We start from the raw sequence: 25,106 nt of genomic DNA on the forward strand, positions 1-25,106 counted from the left end.
TCCCATTCTTGCTGCCTGCGTATTAACCAGGTGATCCTCAGCAGCTGCTTTAGGGATGCAGAAACAGAGTTAGTCAAGGGACTTTATCACCACCTCTTAAGTTCAGCTTGGTTAGTTAGATGGAACAGGCTGCCCGGGGAGGTGGTGCAGTCACTGTCCCTTGAGGTTTTCAAGAAGAGGGTAGGTGTTGCACTGAGAGACGTGGTTTAGTGGGCATGGTGATGGTGGGTTGGTGGTTGGACTGGATGATCTCAGAGGTCTTTTCCAACCTCAGTGATTGTGGTGCAGTGTGAAATTGGTTCCATGGAGCGATGCTGAAAAGTTTTGTTTCTGAGAAGCTGGATCTTACTGCTGAAGTCTTGCTGAGGAAGATGCCTACAGACACTTGAATGAAATGCTCAGTGAAATGTCTGGAAGCTGTATAAACACTACACATCAGTTGTTCGCAGATGAGGATGCTTCTGGATTTGCACTGTAGCGAATAAGGGAATGAATTCCTCAAAGTTCTGCTTAGCTGGAATTTTTCTTCTAGCCATAGTTGTGGACACTCTTTGCCCTTAAGCTTTCTTGGCAATTTGTGTTGATATGAAATGAAACGTTGCGTTACCTGCACATTGCATGAAGTATTGCAACGAGAGTCTTGCTATGGGTATTGACTGTGTGGTTATGGGAAACACATTGTTTCCTTTTGTATGTCCCAGGCAGAGCCATAAGCTTTCTCTGACCAGTAGTTGAAATGCAGAGTATGGCGGCATGGATCTTTTCAGTTGGCCAACTAGAAAACTTTGTTACATTTTCAATGAGGAATTTTCACCCTCCTAGCAATCCTGCAGAAACAAATGGCTCTGTGTGTGGAACGATGTCATGGCTTGTGGGAGCAGTCCCAGGCTGGGTCAGGATTGCACAGTGCTCTGTGTTGACTTGCTCCTGGTCTGCTGCTGCTGGCTTCTACCTGGAGGGCACAGAGATCCTGGGGCATTGTTTTGCTTGGTTTTAAATGCTGGATATTTGGCTAGCTGGCAAAGAACTGCTGAAGGACAGCTCAAAAAACTGCAGTCTCTGTAGACCAGCAGAGGGAAACCTGTTAAATCACACTTGAACTTTCCTTGCTGTCTCATGGATAGAAAAGCTAAACGTGAACTTAATTCTTATCAGGGAGAAGTGTTCAAAGGTAAAAATGTATTAAAATGCTTGAGAAAAACATGCTGCTATGAGCTTGAGCTTATCCAGCATACTGTACAAATAACTACTTACTGTCTCTCTGCCTGAGATTATTAATTTAGCTGTTAGGTTTCTTTTAAGAAGTATTTGTGGTGGGAAGGTTCGCTTTTTCTTCCACCCCTCCTTCAAGATATTAATCTTGGGACTGTCACTGTATCTTTCCCACTTTGCAAGACCTGATCTTGGAGCAGTTCCCAACAAACATTTTTCTAAGTGAGTCGTGTAGATCCTAAGAGCAGCTTTGAGACCACAGAATCTTTGTAAAACTTTGTTTTATGGCCTAAAGGACTGAATTTAGATTAGATATTTTGGAAACTGTATTAGCAGTCAATTTATTTCTTGAGCACCCAGGATGATGCAGATTCTGGGGGGAGAAAAGCTTCCAAAATGGTTTGTTTTCAAGTTACCTTAGTGGTACTGGAAAATACAGTGAGGAAAAGGAAATGACTTGCCTCTTTATGCCCATGATTTGACTTCTGTTGGTCCAGATATGACCATTGCGAGAGCTGAGAAGTCTGTTTATATAATCTCTGGTTTCAAGGTTTTTCTTGAGATTTGCACCCCTCTATCAAATCAGTACAGTAATTGCAGCAGTCATGTTTTTAATGAGTTGCTTTTTTTTTTTTTTTTTTAGAAGAAGAAATAAACCTGTTTTCTACTTCTGACAGGTAGAATTTTTCAGTTGCCCAAAAGCTTCTCTTAGTACCTGGTAGGGAGTGCTCAGATGTAGAACCAGGTGTTTCTGATGTGTTATTTAGCATTTGCAATAGGAGTAGATTCGCATTGCATCACTTTGTTTTCTGTGATGGTACTGCTGATGCAATTTTGGTGAAAAATTTCTTTTTTATAGGGATTACTTGCTGATACTGTTGAATATTACAGTGGTACTTTTTACTCCTGACTTTCTTTCCAAAGCACGTTAGAATAGTTTGTTGTTAAAAGCCTGAATTTGTTCATAGTAATACAGTAGAGGAGAAAAAAGGTAGTTAACATGCCCTACGCTTTCTTTTCTTATTTCATTTGCATTCATTAGCATAATTTGATGTCTGAATTTGTATTTTATGGTGGCTATATATGAAGTAAATAAGGTTCAAAAATATACTTTCAAAAAAGGCCAAAATCCTGGAAAAAGTATGGTTGTTTTGTTTATTTTTTTCATAGTTATTGATTATGAACTTGAAGTAACAAGTATAGTTCCTGTAGATTATGGGGACCAAAGTCAGAAGAGCTCCATCAACTTAACCTGTCAGGAAAGGATCTTGCTTCAGTCTTTTGCCATTCAGCAGTCAGATTCTTCGGGCCTTCCTATCCTAAGCTGGCTAGCAGCCTTGCTTGTTATGATGAGTGTGATCATAGATTTGACAGATACTGAGTTGCTGATAAATGAGAAATCAAGATCGTGGGTTCCAAGTATCCTTCCAGTGTACTTGTCTCTGATACAGTCTGACACATTAGTAGAGTTTCCTAATAACTGTTAGAGAACTAGGGTGAACACTTAGTTAACCCAAACCTTTTTGGCACTACCAACATGAAATTTCGCTTGTTAAAATTAATCAAATGTCACTAAAGTTCATGTGGTCGGTGATTTCCATACTGTGTAGTAATATTTGGTTTGTTTTCATGCAGGGTACCAAGTCTGGTATCTTTGGAAGAGACGAAACTGTACACGGGTGTTGAATATGGTAAGTAGAAACTAATTCTGCTCAAACAGGCTCGAAGTGCTGTGTTGTTTTCCCATCTCTACTCACCTGTGAAAGGTGTAGATTCTTCTTGAAAGCATAGTTTTGATTATTCTCTGTATTAAAGAGCTTTCTTGGGCCAACATGGGATATTTGTGCACGCTCCATTTTATCTTCAGCTATGGCAAAGACACAGATATGAAATAAACACTGGAGTATTGGAGGCTTCTGTGGTTCATTCACAAAAGGAACGTTGCTATTAAAATAGTTACTAGTCATTGTCATGGTGGAAGGAGGCATCACATAGTTTTCCCTTCTGCCTTTCTAGTACATTTGGAGACTGAGCAAACTGCTCGAAGATCAAAGGGTCAGTCACACAATCTGGGCACTTAACAGTCATACTTCAGTGGTAAAGGATTATTTGAGTCCAATTCTTTAGAGTCTGAAACATTAAAGTTGACAGAGTAGCTTTGTCCTCAGGCTTCATTGTGTTCTTCACTGTCTTCCAAGTAGGAAAGTTTAAGTGAGAGCTGAAAGCACAGTAACTGCTGTTCAGATGATTGATTGTAGTTGCTTTGACACTTGTAAGATCTGGTCAGTTAATTTACAAGCAGTGCATTTGTGGCTGTGTAAGATATGTAATAGAGAATGGGCTTTAAATTAGTCATCTTTTAGATCAATTCAAGATGATCCTGGTTTAAAACTTTCCAAGGAACTTGCTCGTATTATTGAGCCTGTTTTTTGATTCTGTGTTTTTGTTCTTACTCAGATCAGAGCTGTCTTTTCCTCTATTCGTTGAAAGGAAACAAATCCCCAGTCTCTTATTGGCTTAATCCCCTGAGATGTATCATCTGTGTTCTTTTGGCTTTCTCTTTTATCCTGCTTAGTGTGTAACTCATTAATTTTCATATGTTAAACAATCTGCCTTATTCTGTGGTTATAAATGAAACCATCTACCAAGGCAGGGTAGGAAGGTCCAACAGTCTGTACTGTGTTTTCTGAGCAGTCTGCTCCGGGTTTCTGCTGATGTACTTCAGTATTAATTTTTGTTTTTAAAATAAAGAATATATTTAATTTTGTACAGATTTATCAAGAGAGAATTATCGTGAAACTATTGCAAGGGTTACAAGGAAGTTGTTACGTAAGTATAAGGATTCAACCTTTATATAAGTAGTATGGTGGGTTTTATGTTAAATTTAACATAAGAAACGTGTTTCCTTTACTTTGCCTGTAATACTTAAGCTTTACAGAAATTGTTTATTTTAAATCTCTTTTCCTATATGATAATACATTATTTTTTTCCAAATTGCAGGTTACATACTTGATAATTCAGAAGATGATACCAAGTCTTTATTCCTAATAATAAAGGTATATTTATTATTTTTAGTACTTAAGATATGACATATTTCTTATCTTGCAAACAAGATGACTTGACTTTGGAAGATAATTATTCATTCTCATCATTTCTTTTCTGCAGATAATTAGTGATGTTTTGCAGTTCCAAGGGTCTCACAAACATGAATTCGATTCCCGATGGAAGAGCTTCAACCTAGTGAAAAAATCAATGGAGAACAGGGTCAGTAATTCTTTGTAAAGCTTAAGTGTGTGGAGAGAATAGCTGTTAATGCACAGGAAGGCTTTTTCCACATTTTCTTTACAGTCCTAAAGAAAATTTTCATGATTTTGAAATGTAATTTCTGTGAAAGAATATTGCTTTGCAGTATGTTTGTATCTTTATTTGGAAATCTTATGCTTAGCATTTTGGACTTGTAACCCACCACTTAGCATCCTTAGACCAGAATTTTGAGTCTTGGCATGATGCTCTGCTCTGATAATTGTTAACAGAGTAATTTGTGTGACCAGAGCTTCCTTTTGGTTGCAAAGGGAACTTATTACCAGATGAAATGAATGAAAATAGGTAAATGAAAACCTTTACCTGAGGGGGGAAAAAAACACAGTACATTCTCAGAATTTTCTACATTAAATTAAAAGTACCAGGTGGAAATTCAGTCAGTACAGGCTGCTGTGTGAATACTGAAATCTAAACCCAGTTATGTATTTCCTTCCAGCTTCAAGGAAAGAAACAGCATATCAGAGCTTTGCTGATAGACAGAGTAATGTTGCAGCATGAGGTAATACCTTCACTTAATAGTGTCACTAACCTATTTACTAGAAAAGCTGATGTGTCATATTGTCGTTTAGTTAAAGTTGCAGTGATCCTGCACTGCTGTTTCACTGACATTGTTAAAGTCTAAAAGGAATCCTTTATTTGTGTTCTGAATGCAATTCAGTTGAGAACACTAACAATGGAAGGCTGTGAATATAAAACCTCCCACCAGGAGATGATCAGAGATCTTCTATGTTTGTCCACAAGTTCATATGGTCAGGTAAGTAACCATTTTTTGAAGTTCTGAAATACTGTGTTGGCCTTTTTCTAATACTTTTTTCACTTTTCAATTCATTTTCATGGCAGTATGAAGCTTTTAATTACTTCATCTATGTTAGTTACCAATTTAGACGTAGTCCACTCTTCATCAAATTAAGGATGGGTGGAAAGTCAGCCTAAGGGCTGCATGTTTTTGAGCTTATTTTCTAGATTTCAAAAACAGTCATTCGACAAATAATTTCAGTTAAAAATATATTAGCTTGAGGCTTTTAGATGTGATATTTCCAATATGATGAATAACACTGGGTTCCTAAACCTGTTTTTAGGAAGTAGGCAAGCTTATTTTTTAAATAATAATAAAATCTGGGAAAAAAAAATACAAAACAGATGTGCCAATGGATGAACTATGAATTCTTAGCCCTTGGGAATTCCATGTATATATAAATTCAAATCCATCCACAATGTCTACAGGCTCTTTAGAGTTCTGCATATAGCATCCTTTATGCTGGCTGTTTGCTTTTGAAGTGATCTTAAAAATACAGTGACCATTTTTGGCAGTATAAAGAAGTTTTTAGCTCTTCTCAAATAAATGCTCGAAACAAGTTTATTTAAATACAGTTGTAAGGATGATGGGAAGCATGTAGTTGAACATCTACAACAAGTAACATGCTTCAGTGCACAGATCAATCCCGTAAATTTTGTATAGGTGAAATAGCAGCACCCTTACAAAACAAATTGAAGTAGTGTATATTTTTGGTTCAGGTGATTTTCTAGTGATTTCTGTCTTCCCACAGGTCAGAAGTAAAGCTCAGCAAGCATTCTTCACAGCTCTGGGAACATACAATTTTTGCTGCAGAGATATCATTCCCTTGGTTTTGGAGTTCTTGCGTCCAGATCGGCAAGATGTCACTCAGCAGCAATTCAAAGTACTCTCTCATTAACTTTGTTTCGTGTCTGTCTTTGAAAGTGTATTTACAGGGGTGATACTGATTTTTTTTACAAGCATGACTCTTGCACTTCTGTGGCACATAGCTTAAGTACAACTAATATGAACAGTTATTTGGGTTAAATGCGTTGTCAGAAGAAATTTTGTTTGTTCCTCATTTCATTGTGTGTTCAGGTGTTACAAAAGCAGCTCAGTCAGCTCTAACAGTAGAAATGGATAACTCAAACTGGACAAAAAACTGATCCCTGAAAAACATTGTAGTAAAAGCAGGTAACTTCTGATGTTGTCTGGAAGTGGTGCTGATGCAGTGATACTGGGGGCACGCTGTCTGTCCAGGTGTTCCCTTCCTGGCCAAGGAAGCACTGTGCTCCCTCCCTTACCTTGCACCTCCTCAGTCTTCCTGACCTCAGGGACAGGTTTGGATTCTTGTTGTGTGATCAGAGCAACAGATCTAGCTTCTTATCCTACTTTACCTGCCTGATATTTAATGTCAGACAGCATATGATTATATTGCTTCCATAGCTTATTGCCATTTTTCCAGTTTCTTCTTTTATCCTTGCACCTCTTTCTACATCTTCTCTGTAATAAGAAAGCTAAACTTAGTTAATTTATCCCAGTTGATCCCAGTCTTCCTACATTACAGCATTTGCTGCAGTACTACAATTTGGCATTTCTGATACTGCTACCTACCCAGTCTTAGCCTGTTCAGTATTGCTGGCATGGTGAGCTAGGTACTATTCCTCCTAAGACTCTACTCAACAGTAAGGTTTCCCCAAGACGTCCTTCCAATTATCTGTGAAATGAGGCAATTTCTCATGAAGCTCCAGTTTAATCACCAGTGAAATCCAGCCACTCTTGCTTTCACAACTCTTGTCAACTTCTCACACAACTGTTACATCCACATCATGCTCGGTCAGCAGTTTCAGGTCTGGGCTCAGTCAGCAGCCTTGTGATTAGTCTGCAGCCAGATGTGAATATGTTTACAGAAAAACCAGGTGTGATCCTTAATCATTTACTAATTTGTTCTATAATGTCATTCAAAAGTCAGATGTCTGTTTTGTGAAGTAGCTAATTGTCAGGACATGTAATTTTGTCAGAACATTTCTTTAGCACAAAAATGATTTCAAAAAGTGTTCAGTGTTTTGTCACTGAGGCTGTGTGGTGGCATATTAATGATTTGGTAACGTGAAGATTAATTTTTGTTCTGTGTGAGTGACCACGTGTAGATATCTTATATAAACAGCGCTTTACATTTATTTAAAAATTGTATCTTTAATTTTATAGGGTGCCTTATATTGTCTTCTTGGAAATCACAGTGGAGTGTGCTTGGCGAATCTTCATGATTGGGACTGCATTGCACAGACATGGCCAGCAATCGTTTCTTCTGGGCTTAGCCAAGCGATGTCCTTGGAAAAGCCATCCATAGTCAGACTTTTTGATGACCTAGCAGAAAAAATCCACAGGCAGTATGAAACGATCGGATTGGATTTTGCAGTAAGTGACAGATTGCTTGGAGTCAGTGGCTTGGGTTCTCAGTGTGTCTGACTACACAAAGTTTGAGACTCGTTTATGTTATCTAAATTAACATTCTGATGTTGATGTTCTGACTTCTGTTACAGAGGAATGTAGACCTGTATCTTTTAAATTGAAGCGTTATTACTGGAAACTGTAACTTTTTGTTGAACTTCCTAATGAAAAGGGAGTTGAATTAGTTTTCCAGTGTTAATTAGTATGCTTCTTGCTGGTCAGGTATAAGTGTATGTATTGGTGAAGCAGAGTAATCAAATTAACCTTGTCAGCATGTGTAGCTGTGGCCACGCTGTACAGATTTGCAGAACTGTCTTTTTCCCAATCAATAAATGGCATGATTTATTTTTAACAGTGAATGATCATTAATAGAGGTCGTTAATATTTTAATATATTAATTTATAAAAATAGTTTCTAAAGTGTGTCTTTAATTTTAAAATAAAGTATGTGCTTGCAAGAAAAAATTCTGCTGTTTGAACAGTTATCTTCACTACTTGGAGGACCCATCTATGCAGACAGGAAATGATATGTTCTTCCTAAGATTCTCAAGCCTCCTTTTTTCAAAGCAGAAGCAAGCACAAAAAATCTCGTGATTGCTCCTCAGATTGAAATCTGTGCATTTTTCTATCAATAGGTTCCAGAGCAATGTACTGAGATAGCTGTTATGCTGCAGAGATCAGGACATCCCACTTTAGATTTCCCACCTCTTCGTTCAGAAGAAATACAGTTAGGGATTCAGCGGCAGAAAGAAAAGAATGCTGAGGCTCTGCGGTAAGTTAAACCTCCCTCATCACCGGTTTGTGCTGTTTAGTACTAACTGGACATTAATAAGCCAAAATTGCTGAGCTAATCTCAAATAGACAAACAGGGAGTGTCCAAGAATTGTTGTGATGAGCTTTTTCTCTTGGAGAGGCAGCCTCTCTCCTCTACACTTGGATTCCTTCCTCCTCCTTTTCCCTGTAATGCTAATTGGTGTTGTGTTTGCTGCACTGTGTTCACTCACCTTGTGGTGAGGGACTTGTAATCTACTTTTATGTAATTCTTTTAACAGAGTCTGGTTGATGATTGGTTTTTTTTGTTTTTTTTCTTCCTACCTGCCTAGAAACTATGAAAATTTGGTCAACATGCTGTTGGACTGTGTGGAACAAAGAAATCTGTAAGTCTCCCTTCATGTGTATGAAATGTTTTATTTCTTTATAGTGGATTGCAGTTGAATACAAGAATAAATATCAATTCCATCAAGAGGTACAGTTAGAATGACCAGAATTGAGTAATACTTTTTGCCCTTCAGGTAGTTGTCCAAAAGTAGTTTGTCAGTAGAAATCTTGCATAAAGTTGGTTGTGGCTAGCTTGGAAAGTTGTTGTTTGTTTATTTGGTTTTGTTGTTGTTGTTTTGTAAAAGTACATGAAAGACCTGGGAGGCCCTTTTGAATTCATGAGTGGGTTCTGTTTGTCCACAATGAAACATAATGGCCTGTGTAGGGGAATGTTGCATTGCTGTCTCCCAGATAAATGAGTGACTGAGTGTTAAATTTATTCTCATTGAGATTTAGTCTTATTAATATAAGTTACATCCTGGAGTTCAGCTTTGTCGTTGATTAAGGTATATATTTTTGTTGCTGTTTATTGTTGTGGGGAAAAAAAAATGTTTCCATAATACTGATGTCCAAATAGATTTTAATTGGTAGCATCATATTAAAAAATAAAAATAAAACCTTTAAAAGAATGACCTTTTAGGTCAGTATCCTACATTAGTGGTGCCATTTTAATCCTGGCGTTTCAACTGGGTGTAATTTTAGTTGCACTTGTTCCCAGAGCTGTTGAAGATGTCCCTAGCTGTCAGTGGAGCTCACTGACTATAGCAGTGACATCTTCAGATTGTTGTTCAGTCATGTTCTATACATACACAACCTGTGTGATCATTTCTGTGCGAGAGCAGTGCAGACAAAACTCTGCTACATACTGTCTGCTTTCATTTTCAGTCCCTGGAAGTTTGAGCACATCAGTATTGGCTTTCTGTCCCTGCTCCTGAGGGATGATAGGATACTGCCTGTCCGTGCCATAAGGTTTTTTGTGCAGTGTCTCAACCATGATGCAATTGTAGTTCGTAAGGTAAGACCAACATAACTACCTCTTTGATTTGCAGCCCAATGGGTTTTAGCACAGATGTTTGCTGTTCTGCTGTGATGCAGTACAAAAACTGAAGAGTGCACCCCTACCCACCTTCCTACAGACATTTCTGTACTTGAAAGCTTTTAATCCAAGAGTCTTGGTGATGCTAGAGCTACACTAAATGATGGGAAGTCTGTAAACTGTGAAAACATGAAATGTGCCTATTTGTGTTTATTTAATTTAGAATCCTTTTATGTATGTGTGGGTTTGTTTTGGGTTTTGTTACATCTGTGGCTTATTATTTGAAACAATTTCATCTGTTCTGTGCTTGCACCTTCCATTCTGCTTGTCTCCTCAGTGAGACTTGAAGGTAATGGCCACCTCCTTGTGGAGCAGGGAGATGTTGGAGCTCTACAAATGCCACCCTTGATTCCTGTCTGCTGAATGACTGAAACTGCAACCACTATTGTAGAGAAGTTAGCTGCAGTGTTCATTGGGTTTTTAGGGCAGAGAAGCAGGCTTAAACTGTATCTGATGAGATGATGAAACAGCCTTCTGGTGGGAAATGTATGAAATGGATGTGGTCATCCCTGGTTCTGTCTTTTAGGTGGCCATCTCAGCTGTGGCTGGTGTTCTTAAGCAGCTCAAGAGAACACACAAGAAAGTGCCCATATGCCCATATGAAATAAGTAAGTTCTATTTAAAATATGAGATTTTAACAGGTTCTTTAGATTTTTCTGCTTTAAGTCAACATGGAATCTCAAGCTTTTTATTTCTCTCTGGTTAATGTCCCATTCAAACAAAAGAGGTAATACTAAACAGTAAATTTTTTGTCTTTTTTAGAAGCATTGGGTACATATTATGTTATTATGTATTAATATACTTTATGTGTTGTAAATATTATGTGTGTCACTTTGTATTTGTATATATTAAACTATTCAGTTATTTTTAGTGAGTTAAAACTTCAGAGATACATTATGGTCATCCTCCTTTCAGAAAGCCTTGTACTTTGTGAGAATGACTTGTATGCCTTCTTTGTCTCAGCATTTCAAACGGCATGTTTATTTAAATTCATAAAGGAATTTCTACTATTTCTATTGAATACTGCTTTTAATCTCACAGAGCAAATCTTGGTACAGATTTGATGGGGAAAAAACTGACCAAAGATGCAAACTTAGGTTAAATAAGTTGCAATGTTTACTGGAGCTGTTGGTGAACAATTTTGATAGCACCTAAATTATTCTTGAACTAGGTGGAAGCCCTAAGCCTTCGAGTATTCAGGCTGGTGACAGACTGGATAACCAGTGGCTGCACTATGACAGTCAGAGCTTACCAAAGACTAAGGAGGCGTGGGAGTCGTGCTGTTTTGTGGAGAAGACACACTGGGGGTATTACACCTGGCCTCAGTGAGTACTGTTAACCAGTTGCATCAACTGATCATGAAATCCAGCAGAAAAAACAGAACTTAAGGAATGTGTACTATATATATATATTTTTTTTGATTGAACAACAGTAACAACAAATTATTTATCCTTTACTTGGTTTTTCTTTTTACCACCTTTACGTTTTTCAGTTCCTACTTGGCGTTCTTCGGTGTTGTGGGTACTATAAGTGCTTACTATTTATTTCTATTAAACTTCTTCCATCAAAATTATACACTGGTTTAAAATTAAAAATGCACATTTGAAAATAGCGTGATTTCAAAATATGCGTAGCAGTCTATCAGTAGTAGTTCCTGGATTGCTTGCTATGTAGCAGTACCATTGTCATTATAGGCTTAACTTTTTGCTGTAAATTTTCATGCAAGTCTGGCTTTCTTGAAGTCAATGAATCCTATTTTTAATATAGCAAACACAGAAAATGATGATAACTTTCACTTTTACTTTGAAACATTACCTTTTTTTTTTTTTAATGTCCAGGACTATGACAGTTTATGCTCCAGTTGAGCAGCAACCAAAGCTTGGACGAAGAAGAGATGAATTGACAGAGGTAAAGATTTTAGTGAATTTCATTTGTGTGGATTTTCTTTATTCTGCTTCTCCTTTTCACTCTTTCTTTCTATCTACACTTTTAAACTATTGTCCACAGATTTATGTAGTTGTGGAGATTGAATTCTTTGTTTTAACCTAAGTATTTTATTTGGAAAATGCTTACATAAAACATCTGGAAACACTTACGTTGCTTGATTGAAAAGATGGAGATTGAACTCAAATACTGAGTCATGGTTACAATCATGTTGTTAACTAGCCATAAGTGATACTTCTTCAGAGCCTAGATCCTCAAAGAGCATTTTTAAAAGCATTTTTCTACTTCATTTTCATACCAACTGTGTTAGCATATAAGAAATTACTTTATGTACGTTGCATTTTCTCTATCAGTGATAATAGTATAAGTGTGTTAATGAGAATGTCGTTGTTAACTTTCAGAACTTTATCAGATTTGGTATGAGGTAATTAATGACAGTGGTATTTGTATTGGTTGTGCAAGTGAAAGGGAAGATGATCTGAAGTCATTAATAGGGTTAAAAATTAGGTGGCACCAAAAACATTACGTAATATTCTCCTTAAAACTAAAGAGAGAAATGGATAATCCAGGCATGTTTTCTGCCAGGAGTAGAAATAAAATGGAAATGGCTCTTGAAAAGATTGTGATATCACTGTGGTGATGAAACACTGCAAAGCTAATCCTCTTTTTCTTCTTTTTCAGGCAGAACAAATTATATATGATCATTTTTCTGATCCCAAGTTTGTTGAACAGTTAATAAAATTTCTGTCTTTAGAAGACAGAAAAGGAAAAGACAAATTTAATCCTCGCAGATTTTGCCTCTTCAAGGTAAGTGGAGCTGCATAACCAAATTGAGTTCCTTTTTGCAGATAATTATCCCACTGTGAAAAAGTTGCACACATGTTGTGTCTTACTGTTGGGAAATATGTATGTTGCTGTGCTTAATTCCATTAACCCTTTTGAACTGCTTGTGGAAAGAGTAATTTGGAAGTCTGTAGGATGCTGTATGTAATTATAAAAGCACTGTAATTTCACTTTCTGCGTATTCAAATCTGAAGTTCTTCGTTATCATATGTTCTTACAAGGACAGTAGTTCAGACCTATAATTAGTGAAAGCTAATTTGTCTTTTACAGGGCCTTTTTAGAAACTTTGATGATGCCTTTTTGCCAGTTCTGCAGCCCCATTTGGAACGCCTCGTGTCAGACTCCCATGAAAGCACCCAGCGATGTGTTGCTGAAATTATAGCTGGCTTGATAAGAGGTTCTAAACACTGGACATTTGAGAAGGTGCTGTAGTAGTATTTTTGAGTGGCTCTTGACAGTTAAGGGATAAGCTTGAATTACTAGATGCATTCAACCTGTGAAATTGAAGGCTGTTGATGTGTCATTGAAGTCCAAGAAAGGGCTGGAAGAAGTTATATGTTTTGGTCCATTGCAGTTCCTAGCTTGGTTAGGAGCCTATATGGCTCCTAATGGGAGATGATAACAAAATGCTACAGTGTAAAACAAAAAAAATAGTTAGCTATTAAAGTCTTAGCAAAGCTGACGTCTTCTGTAGCTTTCCATTTGGAATAAGTGCTGCTTATGTTCAATTCAGGCCTGTACATTTTTATTTAGCTGGACTTTGATGTCTGGTATTTCTATGCTAAGAAGTAATTCTGAGAGAATTAGTGTTTTCATTTGAAAACAAATAAATAAAGTGGGGAGGGAGTGCTTTAGGTGTTTAAAACCGCCCTCCTACCAAAAGCAAAGTGAGCATAGCCTGATATTTAAATAGTATGTGCAGACTGATTGTGTTTAAGTCACTGTGAATATGGTGCTCACATAACCTGCAGTATTTCAAAACACCTTGCAAAAAAAGGATATATTCCTGAAATCTTAGCTCTGATGCTTATTCCCTTTTACAAATGTTGTAGAATAGCAACTCCTAGAAATAATCTTTTCCCATGTTTTGAGAAGATGGAAGGAGTTGGGTTCACACAGCGTAAGCAGCCATTAATTAGGCAAATCTTGTGGTTTGCCTTCTTGCTGAGCAGGTGGAAAAACTTTGGAAGCTTCTCTGTCCGTTGCTTCGAACAGCTTTGTCCAACATTACAGTGGAAACATACAACGACTGGGGCACATGCATAGCAACCTCGTGTGTAAGTAGTGCATCTTCACTTTTGGAACGTTGCGTCGCGATGACCAGGTTTCACACATACGTAAAGAAGAGTTTCAAAACAGTGGATATATTTTATCAGCTACAACTAAGAGCTGTAAATATGATATGAAAGTGACATCCATTGAAAATCTTAGAGCTGCTTAGGTAATTTTCTTCTGCTCGTTGCGGTTAGATAACGTAACATTTCAGAAAGGAAACAAAGCCTTCATTTTGTACCTCTTCAGAAGAGCTGTATGAGTATAATGGGTGATGTAGAAGTGTGCTCTTACTGTGTTGATCACTAAGCAGCATTGTTCAAATTACACCTTCTTGCTTCAGAAGTGTGCAGGTGTGAAAAATTACTCGCCAGTTATCTTCTAACAAAGTAGCATTTCTGTGCACTGTGGTGGGCTAAGGATCCTCTGAGGAGGAGAGTGAATGGTGGGTCACAAGTATCAGAAACTCTGCAGTCACTCAGCAAAGTTCAGCATGGCTTGTCACCCAAAATGCTGACAGTTAATTAGTAAAATTCCTGTGTCAAATGTGATTATTCATGTATGTAGAGAAGAAAAACAACTCATGTTTCTTCTGTTCTATATTACTTGGTTTACCAAGCAGTTAAAAACTTATTTTTGTGTGTAGTTTCACTGTACCTTCTTCATATTGGATTTTGTTGTGGCAAAAGTATTTAACCTTGCACTTCCTTAAAAAAATAAGCTCAAGCTGTGCAAATAAAATCTTTGTCAGAACTTAACTTGTTTAAGCAATATTTACATACAAACCTCTAATGTGCGTCGTATTTCTGATACCTGCTTATTTTCAGGAGAGCAGAGATCCTAGGAAACTGCACTGGTTATTTGAATTGCTGTTGGAATCTCCATTGAGTGGTGAAGGAGGATCATTTGTCGATGCATGGTAAAATTAATTGTAACTGTTTGTGGCTGAATAAAGGAAATAAAAGCATGGATGAAATACATTGAGACTGTATTGTGGCAGCTGGCTGGTAGAAGCAAAACTGGTCCTTTTTGGTTAGCTTTCTCAACACAGTGACAGTTTATTCATCAAGTTTCATGCCCTTAAATGTAGCTAATAGAATGTGAAGTTTTGGAACTGGCATAACAGCAGTGCTATTCTTCCATTCTGTGATGTTAACCCATCTATGCACACAGCCCACTCAAAGGCACTTCTGTGCTTTGACACACAACACTGAAAACAAGATTTTGGGGTGGCTGGAGAAGGGAGAAACAGTTTGGTATGACTGTAAATGTCTTGTTCTGATTTCTAGCCGACTTTATGTGCTACAAGGTGGCCTTGCACAGCAGGAATGGAGAGTACCAGAGCTGCTGCACAGACTGTTAAAGTACTTGGAACCTAAACTCACCCAGGTTTACAAAAACGTCCGAGAGAGAATAGGAAGGTCAGTGTTCTCTTCTGCAGTTCAATTTATTTTTTTCTTTTCATGATATTTTGGTAACTGAGTTTCTTAATAGCTACATGGAAGTGGTGACTGTTATCTTTGTGTGTGTGAGTTCTGCTGGATCAAAATTATGTTATCGTTAACAAACTTGCTTCAGAAACTGAAGATGAGTTCTCCATTTTTACTTCACGCATGTGGCCTGTTATTTTTATGTATGAGATTTCTAAAGCTCTTAGGAACAAGTTAACGTTGCGCTAGTAAGACATAATTATACAGGGAGTGCTTTAAAAGTGGTTTAACAACTGCTTGCAGATCTGTTTAGGGGAAGGGTTTGTGGTTCAGTGACTGTTTAGCCCTGCTTGTTTCAGTTATCTGCAAAGAGGCTATTTGGAGAACATTTGTTTTTAAATAAGATGGGAGGAAATGTGCTTTTGATGTTCAGTACTAGTTCAGTTTAGCAAATTTATGTAAGATCACTTCTAGCTATATTCTTTGAACCGCAGTCATGCTAACTGTATGTTGTTTCTTTGCCTTTCTTAGTGTTTTGACCTACATATTCATGATAGATGTTTCCTTGCCAAATACTGCTGCAACTAAGTCTCCTCGTGTCCATGAATTTACTACTCGAATACTTGAAAATCTTAAACCCCTCATGGAAGCAGATGAAGAAATTCAGAATCACGTTATGGAGGAGAATGGCGTTGGAGAGCAGGACGAGCGAACTCAGGGCATTAAACTCTTGAAAACAAGTGAGTTACTTAATGAGGTTAAATGGAGGTGTGTTAGGACACGATGATTGAGGATTGCAGGTCATGTAGCTGCAGTACAGAACTTCAGTTCACAGATCTGTACTGTAACAAGGAGGTAACTATTTCAGGTCTGAGGTTTAAAAGTCAATTTCAGAGAGTCCAACCTAACTGCCAGCACAGTGTAATGCAGTGTAATATACAACAATCCCCTGTGCTACTCTAGCAAAGAACTTGGTTTATCGTTTATTGTCTTATTATTATTATTATTATTATTATTACTATTAGTAGTAGTAGTAGTATTGTTCAGTGACTGTTTCTCTTTTTAAAAACAGTTCTGAAGTGGTTGATGGCAAGTGCAGGACGGTCCTTCTCTACAGCTGTCACAGAGCAACTCCAGCTTTTACCCTTATTTTTCAAGGTACCTGCTTTAATTGCTGCTGTATATTAGTTGTGTTTGATGGAAAAAGTGATGCTATATATAAACCAAAGTTTCAAGGGCATTCTTATTTAAGAAGAAAACCAATAATGGCATCAGAAAACATGCATACTGATGAGGCCCAAATGTTTTCTTATGCTAATGTACACTTGCAGTTGGTAAATCTTGTCTAACTGGCTTTCTCCAAGTAATGACTTAAAGATGAATGTCCCCTATATTTATTACTTGCAGGTGAAAAGCATGTTAAATTCATGAATGAGTGCATGTTATTGCTGTCCTAATCTTTATCTCCTAAGTTTCTTCTTTTGTTCCATGATGGAACAGATCTTTCTAGGTGGCAGCACCTCTAATCCTTGTACTATTTAATGAAGTTGTGTAATTTAGTGCCACGTTTATGAAATAATGCATATTTGCATGCTCAAAAGCATGTTTTGCTTTAAATAAGCATCAGCCAATTATCCAGCAGTGATATAAATTACCACAAAAAGAGGCTTATTTATGCAAAAATGAAGTTGAAATAACAATAATGCTTTCAGTTCTTGACCTACATCTAAAATAATACATAAATTGGATTTCACACCAGAAGAATTGCTGTGGGGAACTAAAGCCTTAAAAAACAACCACTTAATCATCAAGAACTTCAGACTAGCCTGACAGTTTAGATCAGTAATATGTGGTGCAATAGAAATGCTCTACCAGGTGAGCTTTTTCTGAGATGAACAAAGGTGTCAGTTTTACTTCCAAGAGATTATTGTTGAGAATGTAGATCAGATTTTTTCCTAGCTTACTGCTCTCTTATGAGATTAAACCTTTTTACTTTTTTTTTCAGGATTTTGCTGTTAGCAGTGCTTAATTACCAACGTTAGTTTTTCGCTCTCTTCCCTTTGATCTTGTTCTACAGATTGCACCAGTGGAAAATGACAATAGCTACGATGAACTCAAAAGAGATGCAAAGATGTGTTTATCATTAATGTCTCAGGGTTTGCTGTATCCTCAGCAAGTGCCTTTGGTACTTCAGGTGCTAAAACAAGTGAGTGATCAAAACAGCTCAAAGCTTTGTGTTGTCTGATGCATTTTTGTTGTTTCGCTTGTTTATTATTATAAATTGTTGTTTAAACAATTGTGTGATTTGGGAAGTAAGTGTGGAAGAAAAGATTATCTGGAAAAGAAAAGCTACTTTATTTGCAACTTTCCCAAAAGGTTTTTAATATTTTTAGCTTTTTGTTTGTTATTTACTTCTCTTCTTTTGTAATATTATTTATTTTTCCTTGTAGACAGCAAGAAGCAATTCTTGGCATGCTAGGTATACCATATTAACCTACCTCCAGACCATGGTGTTCTACAATCTCTTCATCTTTCTCAACAATGAGGAAGCAGTCAATGACATTAGATGGCTGGTTATAAAACTCCTGGAGGATGAGCAACTTGAAGTAAGTCACATCAGTGCTCAGCTGTTTAGCTTCACATGACTGGTTTCTTCACTTGGTCAAGTTTTGTGAACAAAACCTACCAGGTGTAAATTAGTAGCTTAGCATTCTTTCTGTTTTGAAAATATATACAGCTTTATAGAATTTCTGTCATACTCTGTTGTTTTTTTTTTACTTTAATTAATTTAATTAATACTTTAATTTTCCATTTCAGAAAAGCGGTTGTTCAAAATGATGAAAATTTCAGTTGTTCATACTTTTTAAAAGGAATTGAATATTACTTTCAGTTTTGAGTACAGCTGAAGCAGTGATACTCTCATCCTCTGTAAATACTAGCATGGGTGTTGGTAGGAACTTAATTTTCAACAAGGTGAAATACCTTCCTGTTTGAAAATTCTATAAAACTGCTATTTATTGCTCTGTAGATCTGTTTCCCATTTAATTGTATTAGCTAATTAATGGCAATTTAGCATCCCACTGACTAAAGAATTACTTCTTTACTTGCAACTAGTGGATTTCCCTGAGTTCTGGAAAAGTTGCATGTGTAACAAAGCAATCTAACGTATGCTGTTACTGATCTTATATTATTCAAGAAGGTGATCGTTTGCAACCTCACACAGAATCATAGAATTATACTTGTCACTCCTATGAGTTTTCTCTTAGTTTCTTGAGCTAGTAATACTTCATTGTATACAGACAGGGGGAGATAACATCCAAAGCCTTGGCTTTGGTACCTGTGTACTATTGAAGGTCCTGGAGTGTTCCAGGAGTGTAGCATGCCCTGAGAAGTGCTATCAGGGTTAGAAGGTAAAAGATAAAATTGAGGGGTGGGAGGGAAAGGCTGCCTTGGTGTGATTCATCATCTTGTTTGTCAGACTTCCAAAAGCTGGAGAGGAATCACCAGAAATATTTTATTCTGTACAACAAATGCACAGAAGTGAAGGCTTGTATTAAATGAAATTAGTTTAAGAATGTTTAGTTGTGTTCAAGCTCAGTGAAGAGCCTTTCCTGTTAGCCTTCCATCTGTTCAACTTGCCCTGCAGCATCGTTTTCACTGTCATTCTGTTTTGTTTGCATTGTTAGCAAACATCAAGGAAATCCATCTTTGGATTGTTTGTGTGCTTTCTTCTTTCTAGAAAAGAAAAGTGAAGTATGGTACCCTTCTGCCAAAACTCAAGTCCTGCTGTAGTTCTTCCTGAAGTTACATTAAAAGCAGCAGTTACACCTGAGATGTGAAGCTTGCTTTTGTGAACAGGGAATTGGAAATAACTTGAAATACATGAATTAATACTTAATGTTTGTCATAAAAAGAACAGCACTTGGATAATTCACTCAGTCATGCCAGTATTAATCTTGAGATGATCTCTCATGTCTTTCATGTCACTATTAGTTCTACTGAAAGCAAAGCCTAGAAATCCTAGCCAGGTTGTTGCCTGCAAGTCAGAACACTTCATAATCTCATATAATTTTGAAAAATACCTTTTATTCACTGTAATGCACTTTAGCTGTTTTAAACATACCAAATTATTCCTCTGTGCTAACAGAGGTGCTAATCAAAGACTTTACCTATGTTCATAACCACTTTGCTATCATGGAAGCTTGAATGTTTCTCTGAAAAAAGGAATCTTGTCAATTATTTTCAGAAATGAACAAGGTGAAGTATTTTGCAAAGTGATTTCTGTGTTTGTTGAGAATTCTCTGATGCTGGGTTTTGAACATGAGTGTCGTTGCAGTAGAACCCCTTGCTTTAGCTGGTGTTGGGTATCTTTACCCTGGTTTTTGTCAGTGAAGATGGTTGCAAAAGACTTCTGCGAATGGCAGGGACCGTGTGGAACATCAAGCGGCAGTGTGACTGTTTGAATGCAGGTTCCATGCTTCCAGCTGCAAACATAGGTCTCCTGGATCAAAGGATGCTGTACTGGGGGAAAGCTGTTGTCTTAAAGCGAAGGAGGAATCATGAACCTGGTTGAAGTACAGTGGCTGAAAAAAGAAACAAACAAAAAACCAACCCAAATACAAAAAAAAAATCTGCTGTGATCTTTTAGCTGGCCAAGGAGAAAGAATATACACTCCAGAAAAATCATGTCTGTGTGTATAGAAGTATAACCACTGCTAAATACCTGATTTTTGTACTGCCATAACATCATCATCATATCAGAGCAGGAGGAGTCATTTGCAGTTCTATTTACTTAGTCAGAAGTAAAGGAAAAGTGAAAGTGCCTGTATTCAACTTGAGGCTATGTTTCAGGGGATAACCAAGTTCATATGGAAGCATCTTTTCTACAGTTTGGAATTCACTCTAGGGATCTATGTGGTGGATAGGTGTTCAATTTGTTCTTATTTTTGTAAGTCCATGTATGGAATACACAGAATGCATGCATGGCTTGATAAGCACCTTTCTTATGACACTGCAGTATTACAGTAGCTGGAGTATTTCCATGTGTAAGTTGTCTTCTGCACTTGCTGCACTTAAGTTTTGCTTGTGCTGTTGATGATGTTTGTTTTGCTTCTGTTACCTTTTGTTCTGATCCTGTTGTGATTTTGTAGATCTTGGTCAGTCAGTTCAGAGCAGCTACCAAAAAATTACTCTGCTACTCCTCCACAGCTTTTACATTCGGTGGGCCGTCATGCGAGTATGGTGGTCTATAAATTATTTGGATGATGTGATGCATGATTAGTTTTTTAATCCGATTTTTAAAGCTTTGCTTCTAGGAGCTTCTTGCAACAAAGCATTCATTTTATTTAGATTATTAGTTTAGAAATGAAAATTGTTCTAATACAGCAAATAATGATGTAAATGAATACAGCTCACTTGGGAGCTTGCTCACTTCTTAGCTTCTGCCTCTTTTGGGTCTTGCATCAGCACTTCATGTTTCATTTAATAGCCTCGTTCTTAAGAGACTCACAAAGTGCTGTTAAACAATACTGGCAGACTTTCAGTTCATATTTCTGCATGCTGTTAACAAAGGTTGAATAAAATGGCGTAGAAATTTAAATGGCATGAAGTCTCAAGAGCTTATTGTTAACTGTTTAATTATTGTAGCTCTTGTAGCTATACTTACTGCTTTGTGGAGGTTCAGAACATTGTGTTCAAGGATGTAATTGATTATAATCTACTGCACTGGATTCAGAGCATTGGTAGATGTTTGTACTTCAGATAGACAAATGTTCTGGTTGCAGTTACTTGTGACAGTTTGTACTTAGCAGTAAATCAGGCAACAGCTATCAGTATTTCAGCAAATCGATTGAGTTCTGTGTTTGCTAAATGTTACAAGGATTTTGTCAGCCTGCAGTCATTTAAAGTGAAAGTGAGTTTGAGGGAATCCAGTGGTCTTCTAGTTGAAGAATGTTATGCTTTGATCAGATTTGAGTAAGTGGAGTGAATTGGTAATTACTGATAGCTTGAAAGCAGGCGATTGAGTTGTCTGTACTTGTAATCCAGTAGCAGTGTAGAGGGAGTTAAAAAGCAGATCTGTATTTTAAATCGATTGGCCAGCAGGTTAAAATTGCAGTAGGTTTTGTTCCTTTGGGCTTCAGTGTTAGAGGAATATTTGTCCAAGCAGTGATTCCATTTTTATTCCAGTAGTAAAACAAAAAAACAAAAGTACTGGTACCCAGTAAGCAGTGCTGGAGCATTAAAGAACTGAATTGTCAACTGTGAACCACTGAAGTTTAGTTGTTGGTGGTTATTAACCCGGTGCCTGTAAATTCTCAAAGAATTCTCACATCATTCGAGCTGATTTGGTTCCACCCATGACATTCTGTAAATATACTTTGTGCCTTCTGTTGAAAAAATTCTGCTTTTGTCAGCTCTCATGCCTGCACATACATTTGAGGGGTGGGAGGAAGAATGCTTTTGAATAAAATGTACCTTTTTGAGGGTTGGGTTTTTTTTTCAGTTGGTAAAAGTAACATTGATACAAAGATATTAATGAAATTGTTCTTTGGGATGGCTCATCTTGTTTTCATTCAAAGCGTTTTCAGACTACCTAAGGCTAAGCTAGTCTGTGATGGCTATTTCTTGACAATGAAGTTAAATTACATTATTTGCTCACGTAGTAGCTCACGTTCTGATGGATGTAGAGGCAGTTCTGTATTGCAGTAGAGTTATGTTCATTAGTTTTCTAAAGAGCTTTGTAGCTAGATAGTAGTATGTGACCTATGAGACAGCAGGACAAAAATGTTGAGGCTTTCCCTGGTCGAAGACTGGTAACTTGGCCTACCTGGATGTGCTTGAAAGTGTGGAGGTAACAAATACTTGCTGCTTGCTGTGCATGTTTGCTTAGTAATTGTGGTATGTACTGTCTCTGGTTGCAGGTGAGAGAAATGGCTGCTACCACACTCAGTGGTCTTTTACAGTGCAATTTTCTCACTATGGATGGTCCCATGCAGACCCACTTTGAACAGCTGTGCAAGATGAGGTTACCAAAAAAACGGAAGCGAGACCTGGGTTCAGTTGTGGATACAATTCCTTCTGGTGGTAAGAAAATGGCTTCACAGACCCAAACTGTGCATTTTGGGAGCAGGTTAAGAATAAGCAAATAACTCGTGCTGCCTTTAAGTGTTCATTCTGCAAGCGCTCCAGATGGAATTGGATTTATCCTATGGTTAAGTATTTAGAAATTAAAGACAGATCTAAAGAAGCACAAGGTGGTTGTCCGTGCAAATATTTCTCATTTCTAAGCATCTGTAACCCATAATAAGCAATCAGTTGTTCCTTCTATAACCGGTTCTACCATTTCTATGAGTAGTATGGTGCACTCCTAATCCTTCTGAGGTGCTTTGGGAGTTTGATTTACATTATAAATAAGAATAGCATGGCTACAAAAAAAAAACCCAAAGCACTGTATTCCTAGGTTAAATTAACTTACTACTTCTCCCAGAATTGAGACTTGAGATGGCTCCATTGCCCATGTGTGCACTTCATGTAGTTAAGATGATGAGGGGAAGCTGTTTCCTCAGTAAAGAAAATTCCGTAGCTGCTACAACATAATTTCATACCTCACCCAAGTTAAGTTCCCTTTCTTATTGTGCCCTTTACTAGGGACTTTGCTTTCTGGACAAGTGTTTAGTGTCTCTGGTCACATTCTGTTAACTCAGGAGGACTGGGTTTCCAGCCCATCAAGTAGTTCTGTTGCTGGAGAGAACATTCTTTTAACATGGGAACAGTGGAGATGCACTATGTGTTACTCGTGAGCTCTATAGGTACTTACATTCTTTATGCCAATAACCTAAAATAGCTTAGATGCTTGAGCAATGCCTTGGATAATAGAAAGGCAAATGAATGAGCGTTCTGTGATTGCAGACTTGGTGAAACGCCATGCTGGTGTGCTGGGACTGAGCGCGTGTATTTTGTCAAGTCCCTACGACGTACCAACCTGGATGCCACAGCTCTTAATGGACCTCAGTGCCCATCTCAACGATCCTCAGCCTATTGAGGTAAAAATCCTGAGTAATACAGCACATCTGAAATATGTTGGACTCATTTTTAGTTCTCCTTTCCTTTAAAAAGAAGGGGAAAAAAAAAAAGCTTTTAGAAACTTTCTGCTGCTTTCTGCTGCTTGCTTTCTTATTCATTATTATATTAAATTGGCTATATATAGTAAATAATGGGGTGGACAGTGATAGGACAAGGGGGAATGGTCTTAAACAGAGACAGGGGAGGTTTAGGTTGGATATTAGGAGGAAGTTTTTCACACAGAGGGTGGTGAGGCACTGGCACAGGTTGCCCAAGGAGGCTGTGGATGCCCCATCCCTGCAGGCATTCAAGGCCAGGCTGGATGTGGCTCTGGGCAGCCTGGGCTGCTGGTTGGTGACCTGCACACAGCAGGGGGTTGGAACTGGATGAGCACTGTGCTCCTTTGCAACCCAGGACATTCTGTGATTCTATGAAATCATTGAATCCCTCTATTATTTTATTCTGCATATTTTGGACAATGCTCTCATGATTTTTTTGAGTAGTCCTGTGAGAAAAGAGGAGTTGAACTTTGATCCTTGTGGGTTCGTTCCATCTTGAGCAATTCTATGCTTTCAGTTCTTGCTTTCAAACAAAGTATGAACAGCTGCAAGTGCTGTATCTGTGAGGAAATTCTCTGTAAGGTAAAAAGTCACTTTTGTGAATATGTACAAAGGTAGAATGGATATTTCCTAGATCTTCCTCCAAATCTATTCCAACCAGAACAGCAACGATAAAACTTTGTTAGAACAACGCTTTATAAGCAGCTCTAGAAATGAGATTTTTAATTAAATAGTTACTGATTTTATTCAGTGTATTTGATGTTTAACTTTTTCTATGTTAACCATGTGCTTACTGCTGTAGAATTCCTTAACTTTAACCATATTGACTATGATGTGTTTTCCTGAACCATTGCTTTGAAAAACTCGAGCAAAAAGGGGAAAAAAAAGGAACATATCACTTCAAATCTTATTTTTTTTTTTTTCAAATTCAAAACTGAACGTCAAGAATCCATTCTGTAAGAATGTTAGAGTTGTGATGCTGATCAGAAGGCTATGACTAGAGCTGGGAAGAAATAAAATATTGAGTTCTCCAGAGCCATTCTTGTTTTTTGTGGCTGCTTCAACGCTTCTCTATTCAGCAGTTAATTCTTGCTATTTTTAAAGCTAGTTTTACCACAGAGCTGCAATCTATAAATTTACACAGTGAGTGCTGATTGGTTGTTATGCAGATGACTGTGAAAAAAACACTCTCAAATTTCCGGAGGACCCATCACGACAACTGGCAGGAGCATAAACAGCAGTTCACAGACGACCAGCTACTAGTGCTTACTGACCTCTTGGTTTCACCGTGCTATTATGCGTAGGTAGGTAACATTGCTTCTGTCAACCTGTGTCAAAAAACATCAATCTTAGGAAATCTACTCTAGCTTGCCAGCCTAGCATATTGTAGGAAGTAAACCTTAAACCATGGGGAAAATTCAGTTGGCAGATGTAAGTCCTTTGCCCCTCCAGTGATCTGTTCAGCATCAGATTTTGGGGGGTAACTGCTGTTGTCCATTTTCTTGTGTCCCTGTACTAGCCTAGTGTTCTGGTAGGACACGCACG

The 25,106-nt window shown here is 37.6% G+C and overlaps 1 protein-coding gene across 1 annotated transcript in view; it reads left to right on the top strand.

Moving 5' to 3' along the window:
- PSME4 (proteasome activator subunit 4) overlaps positions 1–24,865 on the top strand; it is a gene marked incomplete at its 3' end in the record, with an annotated part of 61,875 nt that extends 37,010 nt beyond the window's left edge. Inside the window, exons 21-46 of the mRNA XM_079532805.1 lie at positions 2,848–2,903; positions 3,985–4,041; positions 4,213–4,268; positions 4,378–4,476; positions 4,970–5,032; positions 5,192–5,287; positions 6,081–6,212; positions 7,517–7,726; positions 8,394–8,530; positions 8,862–8,915; positions 9,742–9,871; positions 10,479–10,560; positions 11,124–11,277; positions 11,791–11,860; positions 12,578–12,703; positions 13,010–13,162; positions 13,912–14,016; positions 14,839–14,930; positions 15,301–15,432; positions 15,973–16,181; positions 16,514–16,599; positions 17,519–17,647; positions 17,892–18,047; positions 22,362–22,524; positions 23,350–23,483; positions 24,731–24,865. Coding sequence (XP_079388931.1) covers positions 2,848–2,903; positions 3,985–4,041; positions 4,213–4,268; positions 4,378–4,476; positions 4,970–5,032; positions 5,192–5,287; positions 6,081–6,212; positions 7,517–7,726; positions 8,394–8,530; positions 8,862–8,915; positions 9,742–9,871; positions 10,479–10,560; positions 11,124–11,277; positions 11,791–11,860; positions 12,578–12,703; positions 13,010–13,162; positions 13,912–14,016; positions 14,839–14,930; positions 15,301–15,432; positions 15,973–16,181; positions 16,514–16,599; positions 17,519–17,647; positions 17,892–18,047; positions 22,362–22,524; positions 23,350–23,483; positions 24,731–24,865 — 3,016 coding nt within the window. The remainder of the gene's footprint in view (positions 1–2,847; positions 2,904–3,984; positions 4,042–4,212; positions 4,269–4,377; positions 4,477–4,969; positions 5,033–5,191; positions 5,288–6,080; positions 6,213–7,516; positions 7,727–8,393; positions 8,531–8,861; positions 8,916–9,741; positions 9,872–10,478; positions 10,561–11,123; positions 11,278–11,790; positions 11,861–12,577; positions 12,704–13,009; positions 13,163–13,911; positions 14,017–14,838; positions 14,931–15,300; positions 15,433–15,972; positions 16,182–16,513; positions 16,600–17,518; positions 17,648–17,891; positions 18,048–22,361; positions 22,525–23,349; positions 23,484–24,730) is intronic.
- Positions 24,866–25,106: the final 241 nt, after the last annotated feature.

This window comes from Tetrao urogallus (assembly GCF_951394365.1).
Source record: "Tetrao urogallus genome assembly, chromosome: 2".
Lineage (NCBI taxonomy): Eukaryota > Metazoa > Chordata > Aves > Galliformes > Phasianidae > Tetrao > Tetrao urogallus.